This window comes from Acipenser ruthenus, chromosome 21 (genome assembly GCF_902713425.1).
Source record: "Acipenser ruthenus chromosome 21, fAciRut3.2 maternal haplotype, whole genome shotgun sequence".
Taxonomy (NCBI): Eukaryota; Metazoa; Chordata; class Actinopteri; order Acipenseriformes; family Acipenseridae; genus Acipenser; species Acipenser ruthenus.
In genome coordinates, this window is record NC_081209.1 from 14,522,204 (window position 1) to 14,541,979 (window position 19,776).

Sequence of the window (19,776 nt, forward strand, 5' to 3'; positions counted from 1 at the left end):
AGACGCGCTGGAGGTGCGGAAAGTGCTGACCGGGAGCGAGGATCAGCGGAGAGAAAGGAGCCTCCGGATAGATAGAATTAGTGAGAGCGGGGTACCTTTGGGCAGAACCCCAGTAGTGAAAAGGCAAGCATAGCGAGCCGGTAGAGTAGGACGGAGATCCGGGTCGTGCGGGTAGCGGCGACCGGGATATTGTTGCCAAGGGCAGCACCTTTTTCTTTGAAGGTTTATTACTGTGTTTTATTTTCTCTTTTTCTTTGGTCTTTTGTTTTCATTGTTTTGTTTGAGGCACCTGCGAGTGCTACTGTCCGATCCCTGGTTTACCAGACTCCTGGTATTCTCCGTGGCTCTGTTTACCATCGGTGGTACGCAGACCACGGACCCACAGCGCCATCTGCGGGTTAAAGAGATCAACTCCCTGCTCCAAACAAAAATAAAACTGGGCACCTGTGTGGTGACGCCAAATACACCTGTCTGTCTCTGCGTCAGTGAATTACCCACCACCCTTCCACAGTGTATTTGAAACGTGACAGAGCAGCCTGACTTTAAGCAGGAATAAACAGCATTACATGTGTTTAACCAGGAATAAACAACATTACATGTGTTTAACCAGGAATAAACAGCATTACATGTGTTTAACCAGGAATAAACAGCATTACATGTGTTTAACCAGGAATAAACAACAATTTGTGGTGAATCAATGACAATAATCATCTGTTTTTGAATGCCGTTCGGTATGAGAAACTGTGGATTATCTGAACCCAATCTGAGCTGTGATCCCATGTAAAACCTCAAATTCTAATTCAACACACTTTTCAATACAGCTGATAATATAAATACATATTATGTCATTTATATTTGCTCGTCACACAAATGCACTCAGATGTTCAATTTCATTGTTTTGCTTGTAAGGCATGTTATATACTATGGCAAAGTGATTCAGAAGGAAGGGAAGCAAATGGAAAAACAAGTAAACTGTGAACCTGGGCCCTGAGCCAGCCATCTCCTCGGGAATCCACAGCTTTCATCTGAATTGAACCCGGGCCCTGAGCCAGCCATCTCCTCAGGAATCCACAGCTTTCAGCTGAATTGAACCCGGGCACAAACACACTGGCACTTACTGTGGACCATGAAGCCTCCTACTTTATAGTAAAAGCCCATTCCTTGAACTATAAAGTACTGCACTGCTCAGAGGTCTGGTTAGGCCATGAAAACAGGGCAGGGGAAGATCATTGCAGACAGCATTGCCAGGGTTATGAAACAGGGCAGGGGAAGATCATTGCAGACAGCATTGCCAGGGTTATGAAACAGGGCAGGAGAAGATCATTGCAGACAGCATTGCCAGGGTTACCCAAATAATTAGTTTATTAATTAGTTAATTAGTTTAGTTTATTAATAATTACGTTTATTCAGATTCAAAACCCATTGTGTTCCATTTCTGATGATGCTGTGCTCTGCTCATAGCTCTGCTATGGTTTCTTCAGGGTAGTACACTGGGATTATAAAAGGATCCCATTGGCATACGTAAAGAACAGAAACAATGTAATACCACACACAGAAGTTGTGAATAGCATAAAAATGCAGATTTTTTATTGTATATAGTCATACTGTCTTTATTTAATAGTGAATTCAATTCAATTCAAACCTTTTTTAACAGGGTAAAGACATTGAGAAGAAGTTATCATTTAAAATGCCGACCTGGCCAAGAGGCAGCATAAATACAACAGACAACACTACATAGACAGTTAGAAACATTACAGCAATACAAAATAATAATAAAAAAAACTAATAAAATCAGTGTCTGCTCTGACAAGCACATGAAACAGGGAAAAGAGATTCAAGCCTAGAAAAGAAAGCACCCTCTGAGATAAAACCAGGGAGTTTAAGCCTTGATTGTAACTCATTACAATCGTGAGCAGCTGCATATTGGAATGAGTTATGCCCAACAGCAGTAAAAACACAAGGGACAATTAAACTAATCAAATTGCTGAATCGGAGGTTGTAAGAGGAGACCGATATAGTCAACAATTCTCTTAGATAGAGGGGTGATTTCCCGATTAGGGTTTTATAAATGAGTCTGTACCAATGACATAGCCGGCATGTTTGAAGTGACGGCCAGCCAACCATAGTGTGGAGATCACAGTGATGAGAGCGGTAGGGACACCAGTGACAAATCTTATTGCAGAGTGATATAAAGCATCAAGCTTCCTAAGGGCAGCATTAGAAGCAGCTTTATAAATGACATCTCCATAATCTAAAATGGGTAGTACAGACATCTGTACCAGTAAATACTTAGCTGGCCGTGTGAAGCATAATTTATTTCGGTAAAGAAAGCTGAGTCTAGCTCTAACTTTCGATCGTAGTTTAACGATATGTGGTTTAAAAGTAAGTGCACTGTCTAGCCAAATACCCAGATATTTATAAACTTCTGCTTGCTCAACCTTACAAAAGGTACTAATTCTGCAGCCTTGCTCAAGAACTGCAGGATTGGTAACATTTGCACGTCCCCTATTAAATAACATACATTTAGTTTTACATTAAGCAATAGACGTAGATCACAAAAGGACTTTTGAATCTGATTGAAACTTGTTTGCAAGTCTGATAACACTGATGATAGAGTAGGGCCAATTGAATATAAAATAGTGTCATCGGCATAAAGATGGATATATGAATTATCTATTCCCTTAGCAATATTATAAGCTGAATATCTGAATTAACATTTTATAAACCATATATAAAACAACATGTTATTATAAGCATTCCTAGACTACATCTGGGCTTTTGAGAGAGAGAGAGAGAGAGAGAGAGAGAGAGAGAGAGAGAGAGAGAGGTGAGCCCAGCTTTGCACAAGCCAGCAACCCCCACCCCGGTCGGCCTCTCTCAACAGACAGACGTGCTAAATTATAGTGTGCACAAAATGTTCACATGATATCAAATCATGAATACAGAAATTACAAAGGGAACAGCAGAAAACCGCTGAAACTGTTGTAGTGATTTGCGTCATCATAGATCTGTTTGTTCTCATTGAGCCTCACGTACACATGGTCTCCTACTTCCAGCTGCAGGGTAACCGTGTGGGTCCCACTGTCGTTAGTGTCTCCCCCTTGATTGTCCCACACTGAAACGATGCGATCTGCGTTCTTCATTAAAGTAACGTAGAGATTTGCCTTCAGGTGGAAAAACACAGTGAAACTGAAGTAGTACGTACCAGGCACAAGAGCTGTAAAAATGCCCGTGTTTGAGTTGTAGGCACTGCCGATATTTGTGAGAACCTTGGCAAACACTAAAGTTGTCGCAGCGTTGAAAGGACCCAGGGTTTCAGTTTTTCCATCAAACAGGATAGCCGAAAACGCAATCTTGGGTGTCTCTGATGTTGCCTTCAGCTTGTCCTCGAGGTTAGTCAGACGCACAGCCAGGTCATTGCACTGGTCTTTCGTAAGGGAACAGCAAATCTCTGGACTGTTGTTGTTGGTCTCAGAAGAGAGCCCTGTCCCTGACAAAGCCAGAATGTAAAAGCTCAGCAGCCCCATGAGTATCCCCTTCATGTTTGTAAAGCAGCCTCTTCTGTGTAGAACTGAGAAGTTCAAAGCATCTGTAGTAAGAGTCTGCGTACGGCTTTATATATATACACACAGCAACAAGTCAATAAATCTCTTTATTGCGCCATTGGTGAATATAAATTACATGAACGGCTCTGAAAATGAAATGAATCATCTGGAAAAAATAAACAGTGTTTGTACACTTGGATGATGGATTTCATTCCAGCTATTGTTGTAATAGTGTACTCTGACTCTTCCCAGAACATTCTGTCTCTAACTTTAACCTCCTAAATCTTGAATTCCCTCCACGGGGAGCCTGATTGGTTGAGACGATCTGGGAGCTTGACTTTTCCCAGAACATTCTGTCTCTAACTTTAACCTCCTAAATCTTGAATTCCCTCCACGGGGAGCCTGATTGGTTGAGACGATCTGGGAGCTTGACTTTTCCCAGAACATTCTGTCTCTAACTTTAACCTCCTAAATCTTGAATTCCCTCTACGTGGAGTCCGTGAGACCATCTGGGAGCTTTGAAATTTTCGGGTGTTTAAGTATATCGAGAACATGTTGTGTTTTCAACATGCTGGTGTATGAGTTAATACAGGCGTGTGTCTCTTATTGTGCAGTGTGTGTTTTTAACATGCTTTTGTATGAGTTAATACAGGCGGGTGTCTCTTATTGTGCAGTGTGTGTTTTTAACATGCTGTTGTATTAGTTAATACGTGGTGTACATGCGGGTGTCTCTTATTGTGCAGTGTGTGTTTTTAACATGCTGTTGTATTAGTTAATACGTGGTTTATTCGCTGCATTTTCTGTGGTAAAAATCGAACCTATGGAATTCAATACTACCTTTCATACTTGAGCGTAACCGCTGCAGAAAAAAATGTGAAATTCGCTGCGAAAATAATATCTAAACAGCTTCGATGTTTGGACGAAAAACACAGCGATCGCCATCTTGTCCTGCTAAATCTGGATGTAATCTGAAAGCAATAGAGATCGGTGCAAGCTGTTGCTGCATGGTTATTGCTCCGAAGAAGAGAAAGAAAGAGAACAATGTGGATTCACCGTATAATATGAGTGACGGGAAACCCTATGGAAGTACCAGCGTCCAGTGCAGGAGCTGAAATATACTGTATACATTTATATCATCTCAAATCGTGTTACTGGTAACAAATTATCTCAACAATGTTATTGGCAACAAAAACATTGTTTAAACAAAATTAGAAGCACAGACAGTACGACCAAGTGCAATCATTTCCATGCATCCTGGTGATTTTTTTTTTTTTTTTTTTTTAAATAAACAATACAGTAAACGCAGGTAGATGGTACTGTCAATTCAGATGTAACGTCAGACAGCACAGACAGTGTTTCACATTATTGGGGAAAAATACACGTATACTAACATGTGAGTGACATAAAACAGTTTTAGACAGTTTCATTTGTTGTAAAATTAAACTGGAGCTCTAAAAAGGGACTAGGAGCTCTTACAATAAACAAATCCCCTGGGCTGGATAAGATCCTTCCAATAGTACCTAAAGAAATGAAAGAAGTTTCTGAGTCAACATAAACTCCTAGATCTTTTCATAGATTCCTTCTTCAATTTCAGTATCTCCCATATGGTATTTCTACTGGACATTTTTATTGCCTGTGTGCAGTACCTTACACTTTTCTATATTAAATGTCATTTGCCATGTGTCTGCCCAGTTCTGAATGCTGTCAAGATCATTTTGAATGACTTTTGCTGCTGCAACGGTGTTTGCCACACCTCCTATTTTTGTGTCATCTGCAAATTTTATAAGTTTGCTTACTATACCAGAATCTAAGTCATTAATGTAGTTTAGGAAGAGCAGAGGACCTAATACTGATCCCTGTGGTACTCTACTAGTTACCTCGCTCCATTTTGAGGTTTCTCCTCTAAATCAGTACTTTCTGTTTTCTACATGTTAACCAATCCCTAATCCATGTGCATGCATTTCCTTGAATCCCTACTGCGTTCAGTTTGAGAATTAATCTTTTATGCGGGACTTTGTCAAAAGCTTTCTGGAAATCTAAATAAACCATGTCATATGCTTTGCAATTATCCATTGTCGATGTTGCATCCTCAAAAGAATCAAGCAGGTTAGTTAGACACGATCTCCCTTTCCTAAAACCATGCTGACTGTCTCCCAGGATATTGTTACCATATAGGTAATTTTCCATTTTGGATCTTATTATAGTTTCCATAAGTTTCCATATAATAGAAGTCAGGCTTACTGGTCTGTAGTTACCTGGTTCGGTTTTGTCTCCCTTTTTGTGGATCGGTATTACGTTTGCTATTTTCCAGTCTGTCGGTACAACCCCTGTGTCAAGAGACTGTTGCATGATCTTGGTTAGTGGTTTGTAAATAACACCTTTCAGTACTATTGGGAGGATCTCATCTGGCCCAGGGGATTTGTTTATTTTAAGAGCTCCTAGTCCCTTTAACACTTCTGCCTCTGTTATGCTAAAGTTATTTAAAACTGGATAGGAACAGGTCGACATGTGGGGCATGTTGTCTGTGTCCTCCTTTGTAAAAACCTGTGAAACCTGTGATGAGAAGCAGTTACCCTCCGCTGTACAAATTAAAACTGAGAAAAAGCGGGTTGCGCAGGGGATTTATACTGGACCCTGACGCCCCACGATAAAACGAGGGAGTTGTTGTACAGTATTTTTTAGCCTATTTGTTTTTCTGTGGGTCTGTCGCTATAGCGCAGCCCTCGATATATAGCGGATTTGTATGACACCCGCGATATATCGAGTGGGTGATGTATACACCATAAAGCCAAAGAAAATATCAGTTGTGAGAATTATTGTAATTGTTCAAGAGTATAGTGCTAATATTGATGCATGAAATGTGTAACAAAAAAGGAATATACAGAATATTAAAATGTTTGCACAACTCCAGTATACTGTACTGCATCCCTATGATAAAAAAAACCCTGTGTGGACTCCACTTGGAGAATTGCTGGTAACTATGCGACTATATCCGTTTGCAAGAAATAGGCTAAGGGAGTATCCTTATCTTTTCAGCAGGTCTTTACTTAGTTTTTTCCCCCCTGGATTTGACTTTTGTTTAAACAACATTCTTTCAATACACTCAGAACACATTGCATTTGTAAAATCCATCTTCCATCCCAGCCGGCGCCTTGGAAGCCAGGGGCTGCATGAACAAGCTGGGTGTCTGTCAGGAGGGGTTCAAGGAGCTGGGGTTCAAGGAGCTGGGCTTCTGCACCGCTGTCCCGGAGGCTACAGATTAAACAGGGCTCAAGGAGGCTACAGATTAAACAGGGTTCAAGGAGCTGGGCTTCTGCACCGCTGTCCTGGAGGCTACAGATTAAACAGGGTTCAAGGAGGCTACAGATTAAACAGAGTTCAAGGAGGCTACAGATTAAACAGGGTTCAAGGAGGCTACAGATTAAACAGGGTTCAAGGAGCTGGGCTTCTGCACCACTGTCCTGGAGGCTACAGATTGAAACAGGGTTCAAGGAGGCTACAGATTAAACAGGGTTCAAAGAGCTGGGCTTCTGCACCACTGTCCTGGAGGCTACAGATTAAACAGGGTTCAAGGAGGCTACAGATTAAACAGGGTTCAAGGAGCTGGGCTTCTGCACCACTGTCCCGGAGGCTACAGACTAAAAACAGGGTTCAAGGAGGCTACAGATTAAAAACTGGGTTCAAGGAGCAGGGTTTCTGCACCGCTGTCCCAGAGGCTACAGACTAAAAACAGATTTCAACATTTCACCCAACCTGACAAATGTGAAACTATGATAGCAAGGTGCTCCTAATGGGTGACGCTATTATTAGAAATGTCAACCTAACACTTAAACTCACAGAAAGTGAGACTATCCATGTAAGGACAAACGATATTAGATTCATAGAATCTGAGATTCTCAAGAAAAAGCTCAGAACACTCTGTCAAAAGGCAAAGCATTTGTGTCAGAATGTGATTGTCTCTGGGCTCCTACCTGTTGTTTTTGACAGAGTTTAGCGAACAAGCCTTGCTTTCAAACATGACAGAATTGTTGTCTTGGGTGACTTTAATGTACATGTAATGTAGAGGGAGATCCCTTTGGAAATAATTTCCTGATTTTACTTCAGTCTGTGGGCTTTACTCAGCATGTATCTGGTTCCACTCACACCCACAATCACACACTTGATCTAGTTATTACTCGTAGTCTTGACATCCAAAATGTAATCCTGCTACCCTGTAATCATGCAACTTCAGACCCCTCTCCTATTATTAATCCTGCAATCTCAGACCCCTCTCCTATTTTAATCCTGCTACCCTGTAATCATGCAACCTCAGACCCCTCTCCTATTATTAATCCTGCAATCTCAGACCACTCTCCTATTTTAATCCTGCTACCCTGTAATCCTGCAATCTCAGACCCCTCTCCTATTATTAATCCTGCTACCCTGTAATCCCGCAATCTCAGACCCCTCTCCTATTATTAATCCTGCAATCTCAGACCCCTCTCCTATTATTAATCCTGCTACCCTGTAATCCTGCAATCTCAGACCCCTCTCCTATTATTAATCCTGCAACCTCAGACCCCTCTCCTATTATTAATCCTGCTACCCTGTAATCCTGCAATCTCAGACCACTCTCCTATTTTAATCCTGCAATCTCAGACCCCTCTCCTATTATTAATCCTGCTACCCTGTAATCCTGCAATCTCAGACCCCTCTCCTATTATTAATCCTGCAATCTCAGACCCCTCTCCTATTAAGAACATAAGAAGAACATAAGAAGTTTACAAACGAGAGGAGGCCATTCAGCCCATCTTGCTCGTTTGGTTGTTAGTAGCTTATTGATCCCAGAATCTCATCAAGCAGCTTCTTGAAGGATCCCAGGGTGTCAGCTTCAACAACATTACTGGGGAGTTGGTTCCAGACCCTCACAATTCTCTGTGTAAAAAAGTGCCTCCTATTTTCTGTTCTGAATGCCCCTTTATCTAATCTCCATTTATGACCCCTGGTCCTTTTTTCTTTTTTCAAGTCAAAGAAGTCCCCCGGGTTGACATTGTCTATACCTTTTAGGATTTTGAATGTTTGAATCAGATCGCCGCGTAGTCTCCTTTGTTCAAGACTGAATAGATTCAATTCTTTTAGCCTGTCTGCATACAACATGCCTTTTAAACCCGGGATAATTCTGGTTGCTCTTCTTTGCACTCTTTCTAGAGCAGCAATATCCTTTTTGTAACGAGGTGACCAGAACTGAACACAATATTCTAGGTGAGGTCTTACTAATGCATTGTAGAGTTTTAACATTACTTCCCTTGATTTAAATTCAACACTTCTCACAATATATCCGAGCATCTTGTTAGCCTTTTTTATAGCTTCCCCACATTGTCTAGATGAAGACATTTCTGAGTCAACATAAACTCCTAGGTCTTTTTCATAGTTCCCTTCTTCAATTTCACTATCTCCCATATGATATTTATAATGCACATTTATATTGCCCGCATGCAATACTTTACACTTTTCTCTATTAAATTTCATTTGCCATGTGTCTGCCCAATTTTGAATGTGGTCTAGATCATTTTGAATGACCTTTGCTGCTTCAACAGTGTCTGCCACTCCTCCTATTTTTGTGTCGTCTGCAAATTTAACGAGTTTGCTTACTATATCAGTGTCTAAATCATTAATGTAGATTAGGAATAGCAGAGGACCTAATACTGATCCCTGTGGTACACCACTGGTTACCTCAATCCATTTCGAGGTTTCTCCTCTAATCAGTACTTTCTGTTTTCTACATGTTAACCACTCCCTAATCCATGTGCATGAATTTCCTTGGATCCCTACTGCGTTCAGTTTGAGAATTAATCTTTTATGCGGGACTTTGTCAAAAGCTTTCTGGAAATCTAAATAGACCATGTCGTATGCTTTGCAGTTGTCCATTTTCAATGTTGCATCCTCAAAAAAGTCAAGTAGGTTAGTTAGACATGATCTCCCTTTCCTAAAACCATGCTGGCTGTCTCCCAGGATATTGTTACCATATAGGTAATTTTCCATTTTGGATCTTATTATAGTTTCCATAAGTTTACATATAATAGAAGTCAGGCTTATTGGTCTGTAGTTACCTGGTTCAGTTTTGTCTCCCTTTTTGTGGATCGGTATTACGTTTGCTATTTTCCAGTCTGTCGGTACAACCCCTGTGTCAAGAGACTGTTGCATGATCTTGGTTAGCGGCTTGTTAACACCTTTCATTTCTTTGAGTACTATTGGGAGGATCTCATCCGGCCCAGGGGATTTGTTTATTTTAAGAGCTCCTAGTCCCTTTAACACTTCTGCCTCTGTTATGCTAAAGTTATTTAAAACTGGATAGGAACAGGTCGACATGTGGGGCATGTTGTCCGTGTCCTCCTTTGTAAAAACCTGTGAAAAGTAATCATTTAATATATTTGCTATTTTTTTTTCTTCATCTATGATTTTGCCATTTGTGTCTCTTAGACATTTAACCTCCTCTTTGAATGTTCTCTTGCTGTTATAATATTGGAAAAACATTTTGGAATTGGTTTTAGCCCCCTTAGCAATACTGATTTCTATCTCTCTCTTGGCCTTTCTAACTTCCTTTTTGACTTGTGTTTGCAGTTCCAAGTACTCTTTCTGTGTGCTTTGTTTTTGGTCCCTTTTAAACGCTCTGTAAAGTGCCTTTTTTCGCTGAATATTTTTTTTAATTGATCTATTAAACCATTTTGGCCATTTTGTTTTAGATTTAGATTTGTCTACTTTTGGGATGTAATTGTTTTGTGCCTCTAGTACTACTTTTTTAAAAAACAGCCACCCTTTTTCTGTGGATGTTTTCTCTATTTTACTCCAATCTACTTCTGTTAGTCTCTGTTTCATACCTTCATAGCTTTTCTAAAATTGTAAACCTTAGCTTTAGTCATTACTTTTGGGGTTTTAAAAAATATTTCAAATGAGACCATGTTGTGGTCTGAGTTTGCCAATGGCTCTCTGACCTCTGTTTTAGTTATTCTGTCTTCATTATTTGAAAAGACTAAATCAAGGCATGCCTCCCCTCTAGTCGGTGCCTTGACAAATTGCGTTAGGAAGCAGTCATTTGTAATTTCCACCATTTCAATTTCGTCCGTCGTGCCCCCCATTGGGTTTTCCCATTTTATATGGGGGAAGTTGAAATCCCCCATTAGTATGGCTTCTCCTTTTCTACACGCATTTCGAATGTCACTGTACAACAGATTATTTTGCTCAGTGTCTGAATTTGGCGGTCTATAGCATGCTCCTATTATTATGCCCTTTGAATTTGTGTCCATTATTCTGACCCATATTGATTCTGCATTGTTTTCTTTGTCCAGATTTAACACCTGGGCTTCAAGGCTATTTCTTATGTATAGCGCTACACCTCCGCCTTTTCTGTCCTGCCTGTCTTTCCTATACAGTGTGTACCCACTAATATTATATTCGTCTCCATCACTCTCAGACAACCAAGTTTCTGTAACACCTATCTCATCGTAGTTACTTGTTAGTGCAGTAGCTTCAAGTTCTAACATTTTGTTTCTGAGACTTCTAGCATTAAGATAAATACATTTAATAGTGGTCTTACCTGATTTGTTGCCCTTGTTTTGATGTAGTCTCCCTTCTGTTTTTTTGTTTTCTCCCCCCTTCCTTTCTAGTTTAAATGCTTCTGTACCGCCTGAAGGATCCTTTCTCCGAGTAGATTGGTTCCCTTTCTGTTTAAGTGCAGTCCGTCCCACCTGTATAGATAGTCCTTGTTGTAGAAAGTGCTCCAATGTTCAAGAAAGGTGAAGCCTTCCTGTGTGCACCACGATTTCAGCCATGCATTATTATTAATCCTGCAATCTCAGACCCCTCTCCTATTATTAATCCTGCAATCTCAGACCCCTCTCCTATTTTAATCCTGCTACCCTGTAATCCTGCAATCTCAGACCCCTCTCCTATTATTAATCCTGCTACCCTGTAATCCCGCAATCTCAGACCCCTCTCCTATTATTAATCCTGCAATCTCAGACCCCTCTCCTATTATTAATCCTGCTACCCTGTAATCCTGCAATCTCAGACCCCTCTCCTATTATTAATCCTGCAATCTCAGACCCCTCTCCTATTTTAATCCTGCTACCCTGTAATCCTGCAATCTCAGACCCCTCTCCTATTATTAATCCTGCAATCTCAGACCCCTCTCCTATTATTAATCCTGCTACCCTGTAATCCTGCAATCTCAGACCCCTCTCCTATTATCAATCCTGCAATCTCAGACCCCTCTCCTATTATTAATCCTGCTACCCTGTAATCCTGCAATCTCAGACCCCTCTATTATTTTTTAATTAATACTACCCTGTCTGATAAACCTCCTGGAACATTTTTATTAAAACTCTGTCCCTAAATTCCTCGACAGCTGATGAATTCTTGGATGCATTGTCCACCTCAGCACTTATCTATTCAGGATGTATTGCTAGATAATTATAACACAAGATTAAGCAATATCTAGGACACTGTAGTGCCGCTAAAAACTGAGTGTTTTTCAAAAACTTCTCCCCCTGGTTCAATGACACAACTTGCATCCTCAAACAAACAGAAATTTGAACGTAGATGGAAAGCCACAAAATTACAAGGTTATTAGCTTGCCTGGAAAGACAGCGTCATGAATTACAAGACTGCACTATCCTCTGCCAGGTCAGCTTATTACTCAAACTTAATACAAGCAAATAAAAGTGATCCTCGATTTCTTTAACACAATAGAGCTCAACTCACAAAACAGCAAAAAGAGCCTTCTATGAAAACCTCAGTAACAGCAAACACTGATGACTTTATGAACCACTTTAATAACAAAACTGCTAATATAAGAAACCAGATTTCAAACACTGCTGGCAAATCTAATGACCCAAATTCAAATATGTCACTGCTACATCTTTGAGTTGTGCTATACCAAAACACGTTTTTGATTATTTTTCTTAATGAGCTATATTTAACTAATCTAGTTATTAAGCAAAACCTACTACTTGTTCATTAGACCTAATTCTTACCAAACTATTGAAATAAATCTTTTCTAGGATTGATTGTACTATTCTAAATATCATTAATAGCTCCCTTTCCTCTGGCATCGTTCCTGACTCATTTAAGGTTGCCGTGGTAAAACCACTGCTTAAAAAAACCTACTTTGGATCCAGGAGTTCTTATCAGAAGTATCAGAGAGAGCTCAGCTAAACGCTTGCGTCCTGGTCACAGTACTGAAACGAGCCTTATCAAAGTGGTAAACGATGTGCTATTATCTTCTGACTCAGGCCTTGCCTCTGTCCTCATCCTTCTATATCTAAGAGCAGCATTCGACACCATCAATCATCCCATTTTAATTGACCGTCTTGAGAATCTCATAGGACTGTCAGGTTGCGCCCTATCTTGGTTTAAATCCTATCTTTCAAATAGGTTACAATATGTTCAAATTGAGGAGCACTCCTCCTTCTTATCTAGAGCTATGTGTGGTGTCCCGCAGGGCTCTTTTCTTGTGTTCTTTCTTTTCTTGTGTTCCCTCTATATGCTCCCCCTGGGTGATGTTGTCCGTAGACACAGGGTAAACTTTCACTGCTATGCCAATGACACACAATTGTATCTATCTCTGAAACCAGGTGATTCCACATCTGCAAATACCTTAACTACTTGTCTCACTGATATTAAGAAATGGATGTCAACACATTTTCTACTGTTAAATTCTGATAAAACAGAGGTCATAATTTTGGGTTCAAGAAATCAACGAGAGGGTAAATAAATGTGCCTGTACAGTGGACAGTGGCCCCACTGAGTCAAAGACAGAAGTTTGAAATCTGGGTATCATTTTTGACCCTGATCTTTAATTTGAATCCCACATTAGGAATGTAACTGAAGTGTCTTTTTTCCATCTAAGAAATATTGTTGAACTAAGACGCTTTCTCTAAGCATAGGATGCTGAGAGACTGATGCATGCCTTTGTAACTTCTAGAATAGACTACTGTAATGCCCTATTTTCTGGTATTCCAAACTGTGTTTTGTCCAGATTGCAGCTCGTTCAAAACACTGCTACCAGGATCCTATTGAAAACAAGAAAGTCTGACCATATTATGCCGGTATTGGCATCCCTACACTGGCTCCCAATGCGATACAGCATTGATTTCAAAGTCCTGCTTTTAACCTTTGCACAATTGGCTGAGCGACGCCCGGATAGGGAGGGCTTGGGTCGGCAGGGCAATCCATGGTTCACCGCGCACCAGCAACACCTGTGGCTGATAGGGCACCTGCGGGTCTACAGTGGAGCCATTCAGATCTGTGTTGTCCTCCAGCACTATAGGTCTGGTGGCTTCGCTATGGATCCGCAGTGCAGATGTGGATGTGTTTCAGCCTCCGTTTCCCAAGTTGCCGGGAGGTTGCAGGGGTGAAGGATTACAGCTTGTTGCCTCGGCTACAGCCGCTTCACACTGACCCAGTACAGGACTGGTATCACAGGTGGCTTTGTTCTGTGCACTTTGTCAAACCTCTGCTTCATACACTTGGCTCAGTTGGACAGCAATGTGGGCAGCAGGTTCCCTGGGGGTCGCAGCCTGTCCAATGACAGTTGTAGCTCATGTCCTGTCATTAACAGTGTTGGCGAGACCCATGTGGTAGTGTGCTGGGTTGCCCTGTAGTGCATAAGGGTCTGTAGTAGGGCTGTTTGGAAAGCACAGCCTTGAGCTGGATGTGCTTGAATGCTGTGCTTGAGGGTTTGGTTAAACCTCTCAACCCCTCCATTAGCTTGAGGGTGTGTCACCGGGCCGAGTGACTGGGTTTGGCTTGCCAAAAAGGATGATAAAAACACCAGAATTAAATTGCAAAAAAAACTATTTATTTATATGAAACAAAAGAAAAACAAGAGAAAGTAATATGCCATGAGTCTCTCCAGCATCCACCTTCAGGGTTAGAGCTCCCTCCCTGAGCATTCCAAGGCCTTTATATATAGAATGAATTTCCCATAAGGCAACTCTTATTTAAAGATACAGCTCTCATTTTTAAAAAAAAATAAAAAATAAATACAGATGCAAAAATGCTTCATTAGCATCATCAAAAAAATATTTTGTCCAGATCCACACATAAGGTTAACCATACACATATATAAGACAACAACATAAAGAAAAGTGCACTTTTAAATGTTAGCTATGACCTTTAACCTCAGCAACCATTTTGTTTCTGCTGATGTGGCACTATCAGCCATCTTTATATGCTGAGGTATCACTGGCGGCCATCTTTTATACACTGCTGATCAGCTACTACCAGCAACAAGGATTTTTATACACAGGTATGAATAATACAAACTTTGGTTTTTTAATTATATTTTCTCTTTGCTTGTGTTGTTCTCCAAGAATGGGGATACACTGCAGTGATTTGGGGAAAATAGGGGAAATGGTAAGTCAGAATTTATTAATCATGCATATCACAAGCACACACACATTCATACATGAAGGGAAGTAGGAAAGGTTCTTGGAGTCAACAAAAATACCTTGGTACAAAAATAAATTAAAAAGCCACCCTGTCACAGGGTGGTAGACTGTTGTACGGATGTGTTTAATCCTGTTGTCACTGAGAAAAGTGGAGGTCTCATCCGAAATGAACTGTGGTCCATTATCTGTGGTAATGACCTGTGGCAACACCCAGCGGACGATCAGTGTGTCTAGTATGTGGATTATGGTCTGAGAGATGACTGACTCCACAGGAACCACCTCAGGCCATTTAGAGTGCAGAACATACATGACCGCCAGATAGTGTTGATGATGGGGAACATCATGAATTTTCCCACAAATGTCCAGTTGCAGGTGTTCCCAGGGGTGAATGGCCAGGTAACTGGCTGCAATGGTGCTGGGTCAGGCTGTCCAGTTTTGCCACTGACCAAACAAGCTGTACAGTCCTTGACCAGTAATTCGATATGTTGGTCAATACCAGGCCACCACACCAGGTCCCGGCAATGCTCATGCCATATTCAGCTTTATTGATACTTAAGCATGAACACTGTCCTTTAAGTCTTTTAACCTTTCACAGAAACTACCATTTGGGGCCCCCCTGTCAAGCTATGTCAATTCCTTCAGACATCCCACCTATCAATCCACCAGAATACCAAATGGAGGACTGCACACCTAAGTGGAAAGAAGTAGAGCAAGCTGTGAAAAAAGCAAGGGTGTCATCATCTCCAGGGCCTAATGGAGTTCCGTACAGAGTGTACAAGACTGCCCCTGGTGTTCTACGAATCCTGTGGAAATTGATGAAAGTGGCATGGGAAAAGCAGGTTGTACCAAGAGCATGGCGCCAAGCAGGTGGGGTCTTTATACCCAAAGAAAAAGATTCTATGAGTACACTATGTAACACAATTTTTGTTCCTGGGTAGTAAGTGTTATTTCCTAATTGCTTATGCCTCAAAAGTATAGAAAATGGCTATTATTCCCCACAAACTTTGCTTTTGTGACCAGGACAGTGATATTTTGAAATTTACCTATTTCCAATGAGAAAACGGGCGAATTTGTGTCTTTTCGTTCACATAAAGTCAGAAAAAAACAACATATGAATCCAAATTAACATGTATTTATACTAAAGTAATACAAAAATGACTACAAAAGATTTAGAAGCGAGTCGTTTTTCGAGATTTACGATTATACTGTAAATCACTTTCACGAATCAGCCCCCAAATGTAGTCTCCCATCATGTTCTCGTTATACTGTCCTTGGTAGCGGCGTTCAAAGTCCAGTATATCCTGGTGGAAGCGCTCGCCTTGCTCCTCCGAGTACGCTCCCATGTTCTCCTTGAATTTATCAAGATGAGCATCAAGGATATGGACTTTGAGGGACATCCTACAGCCCATTGTGCCGTAGTTCTTCACCAGAGTCTCAACCAGCTCCACATAGTTTTCGGCCTTGTGATTGCCCAGGAAGCCTCGAACCACTGCGACAAAGCTGTTCCAAGCCGCTTTCTCCTTACTAGTGAGCTTCTTGGGGAATTCATTGCACTCCAGGATCTTCTTTATCTGTGGTCTGACGAAGACACCAGCTTTGACCTTTGCCTCAGACAGCTTAGGGAAGAAGTCTTGAAGGTACTTGAAGGCTGCCGACTCCTTATCTAGAGCTCTGACAAATTGTTTCATAAGGCCCAATTTGATGTGCAGTGGTGGCATCAGCACCTCTGGGGGTCCACCAGTGGCTCCCACTTGACGTTGTTCCTCCCCACAGAGAACTCGGTCCGCTGTGGCCAGTCCCACCTGTGGTAGTGCGCCTTGATGTCCCTGCTGTCCCAAAGGCAAAGATAGCAGGGAAACTTAGTAAAACCGCCTTGGAGACCCATCAGGAATGCCACCATTTTGAAGTCTCCTATGACCTTGATGTCATCTCAGAAAAATGCAGATATGTATCCACTTAGGCAGATGGAACTAAACTGAAGTGGTGGGCTTAAGGCCCCTGTATTTATTACTACTATTTATATTACTGGAAAGTTCTAGAAAGTTCTAAAAGTTACTCCAAGTTTACTCAGCACTGAATCTATCTGGAATGTTCTGGAAAATAGGTACATTTCAAAATATCACTGTCCTGGTCACAAAAGCTAAGTTTGTAGGGAATGATAGCCATTTTCTATACTTTTGAGGCATAAGCAATTAGGAAATAACACTTACTACCCAGGAACAAAAACAAAAATTTGTTACACGGTGGTATCAGTCAGTTTCACCCTATTTCCCTGTTAAACGTGGAAGGCAAGATTTTCTTCAGCATTGTTGCTCAGAGATTGTCAGCTTACCTATTGAAGAACTGCTTCATTGACACTTCAGTACAGAAAGCCAGTATTCCAGGTTTCCCAGGATGCTTAGAGCACATCAGTGTGATCTGGCAGCAAATTCAAACACAAACGCTACACTGTTTATCACTCTGAGAGGCTCCTGTTGGGATTTCAGGCTCACACTGTTCATCACTCTGAGAGGCTCCTGTTGAGAGTCCAGGCTCACACTGTTCATCACTCTGAGAGGCTCCTGTTGAGACTCCAGGCTCACACTAATGCTACACTGTTCATCACTCTGAGAGGCTCCTGTTGAGAGTCCAGGCTCACACTAATGCTACACTGTTCATCACTGAGAGGCTCCTGTTGAGAGTCCAGGCTCACACTAATGCTACACTGTTCATCACTCTGAGAGGCTCCTGTTGAGAGTCCAGGCTCACACTAATGCTACACTGTTCATCACTGAGAGGCTCCTGTTGAGAGTCCAGGCTCACACTAATGCTACACTGTTCATCACTCTGAGAGGCTCCTGTTGAGAGTCCAGGCTCACACTAATGCTACACTATTCATCACTCTGAGATGCTCATGTTGAGAGTCCAGGCTCACACTAATGCTACACTGTTCATCACTCTGAGAGGCTCCTGTTGAGAGTCCAGGCTCACACTAATGCTACACTGTTCATCACTCTGAGATGCTCATGTTGATAGGCCAGGCTCACACTAATGCTACACTGTTCATCACTCTGATAGGCTCCTGTTGAGAGTCCAGGCTCACACTAATGCTACACTGTTCATCACTCTGAGATGCTCATGTTGAGAGTCCAGGCTCACACTAATGCTACACTGTTCATCACTCTGAGAGGCTCCTGTTGAGAGTCCAGGCTCACACTAATGCTACACTGTTCATCACTCTGAGATGCTCATGTTGACAGGCCAGGCTCACACTAATGCTACACTGTTCATCACTCTGAGAGGCTCCTGTTGAGAGTCCAGGCTCACACTAATGCTACACTGTTCATCACTCTGAGATGCTCATGTTGATAGGCCAGGCTCACACTAATGCTACACTGTTCATCACTCTGAGATGCTCCTGTTGAGAGTCCAGGCTCACACTAATGCTACACTGTTCATCACTCTGAGATGCTCATGTTGAGAGGCCAGGCTCACACTGTTCATCACTCTGAGAGGCTCCTGTTGAGAGTCCAGGCTCACACTAATGCTACACTGTTTGTTATCCGGGGATTACCCCTGAAGTGCTGTGAAATGCTCAAATTCAACAAACATGTAGCTTATCCCAGCAGGGGATAAGATGGAAGTGAAGCAGACACACATTGTGGCTTGTGCCTTCATCACTTGTCAGCTCTGAACCAGTACACAACATGTCTGTCTACCTGATCTAGCTGCTTAGAAGTTTCACAAATAAATCTTCCAATATTGTGGCACCTGCTGACCACCTTTCAGCTTCGACCCACACAGTATCAGGACAGGAAATCCTGGGCAGAAACTCGGCTTTATACTTCGTGGATCACTTATCATGTGGTCATTATGGAAGCGGATCAGTGAATCGATGAAAGAATAAATGGAGAATGACTCGAGAATGGAGAATAATTTCTGTATCATAAGAACATAAGGGCATAAGAAAGTTTACAAACGAGAAGAGGCCATTCAGCCCATCTTGCTCGTTTGGTTGTTAGTAGCTTATTGAATCTCATCAAGCAGCTTCTTGAAGGATCCCAGGGTGTCAGCTTCAACAACATTACTGGGGAGTTGGTTCCAGACCCTCACAATTCTCTGTGCAAAAAAGTGCCTCCTATTTTCTGTTCTGAATGCCCCTTTATCTAATCTCCATTTGTGACCCCTGGTCCTTGTTTCTTTTTTCAGGTCAAAGAAGTCCCCTGGGTTGACATTGTCTATACCTTTTAGGATTTTGAATGTTTGAATCAGATCGCCGTGTAGTCTTCTTTGTTCAAGACTGAATAGATTCAATTCTTTTAGCCTGTCTGCATACGACATGCCTTTTAAACCCGGGATAATTTTGGTTGCTCTTCTTTGCACTTTTTCTAGAGCAGCAATATCCTTTTTGTAATGAGGTGACCAGAACTGAACACAATATTCTAGGTGAGGTCTTACTAATGCATTGTAAAGTTTTAACATTACTTCCCTTGATTTAAATTCAACACTTCTCACAATATCTCCGAGCACCTTGTTAGCCTTTTTTAGAGCTTCCCCACATTGTCTAGATGAAGACATTTCTGAGTCAACATAAACTCCTAGGTCTTTTTCATAGTTCCCTTCTTCAATTTCACTATCTCCCATATGATATTTATAATGCACATTTTTATTGCCCGCATGCAATACTTTACACTTTTCTCTATTAAATTTCATTTGCCATGTGTCTGCCCAATTCTGAATGCTGTCTAGATCATTTTAAATGACCTTTGCTGCTTCAACAGTGTTTGCCACTCCTCCTATTTTTGTGTCGTCTGCAAATTTAA

At 41.5% G+C, this 19,776-nt stretch overlaps 1 protein-coding gene across 1 annotated transcript; it reads right to left on the reverse strand.

Moving 5' to 3' along the window:
* Positions 1-1,558: 1,558 nt before the first annotated feature.
* LOC117427974 (complement C1q-like protein 4) lies at positions 1,559-3,909 on the reverse strand. The gene has a single exon (XM_034046417.3). It carries the CDS (start codon positions 3,540-3,542, stop codon positions 2,949-2,951), a length of 594 nt encoding a protein of 197 aa, XP_033902308.1. The 5' UTR covers positions 3,543-3,909; the 3' UTR covers positions 1,559-2,948.
* Positions 3,910-19,776: the final 15,867 nt, after the last annotated feature.

Bases quoted from the DNA above. Each gene is read 5' to 3' on its own strand.
- LOC117427974 (XM_034046417.3), bottom strand. From the start codon at position 3,542: ATGAAGGGGATACTCATGGGGCTGCTGAGCTTTTACATTCTGGCTTTG.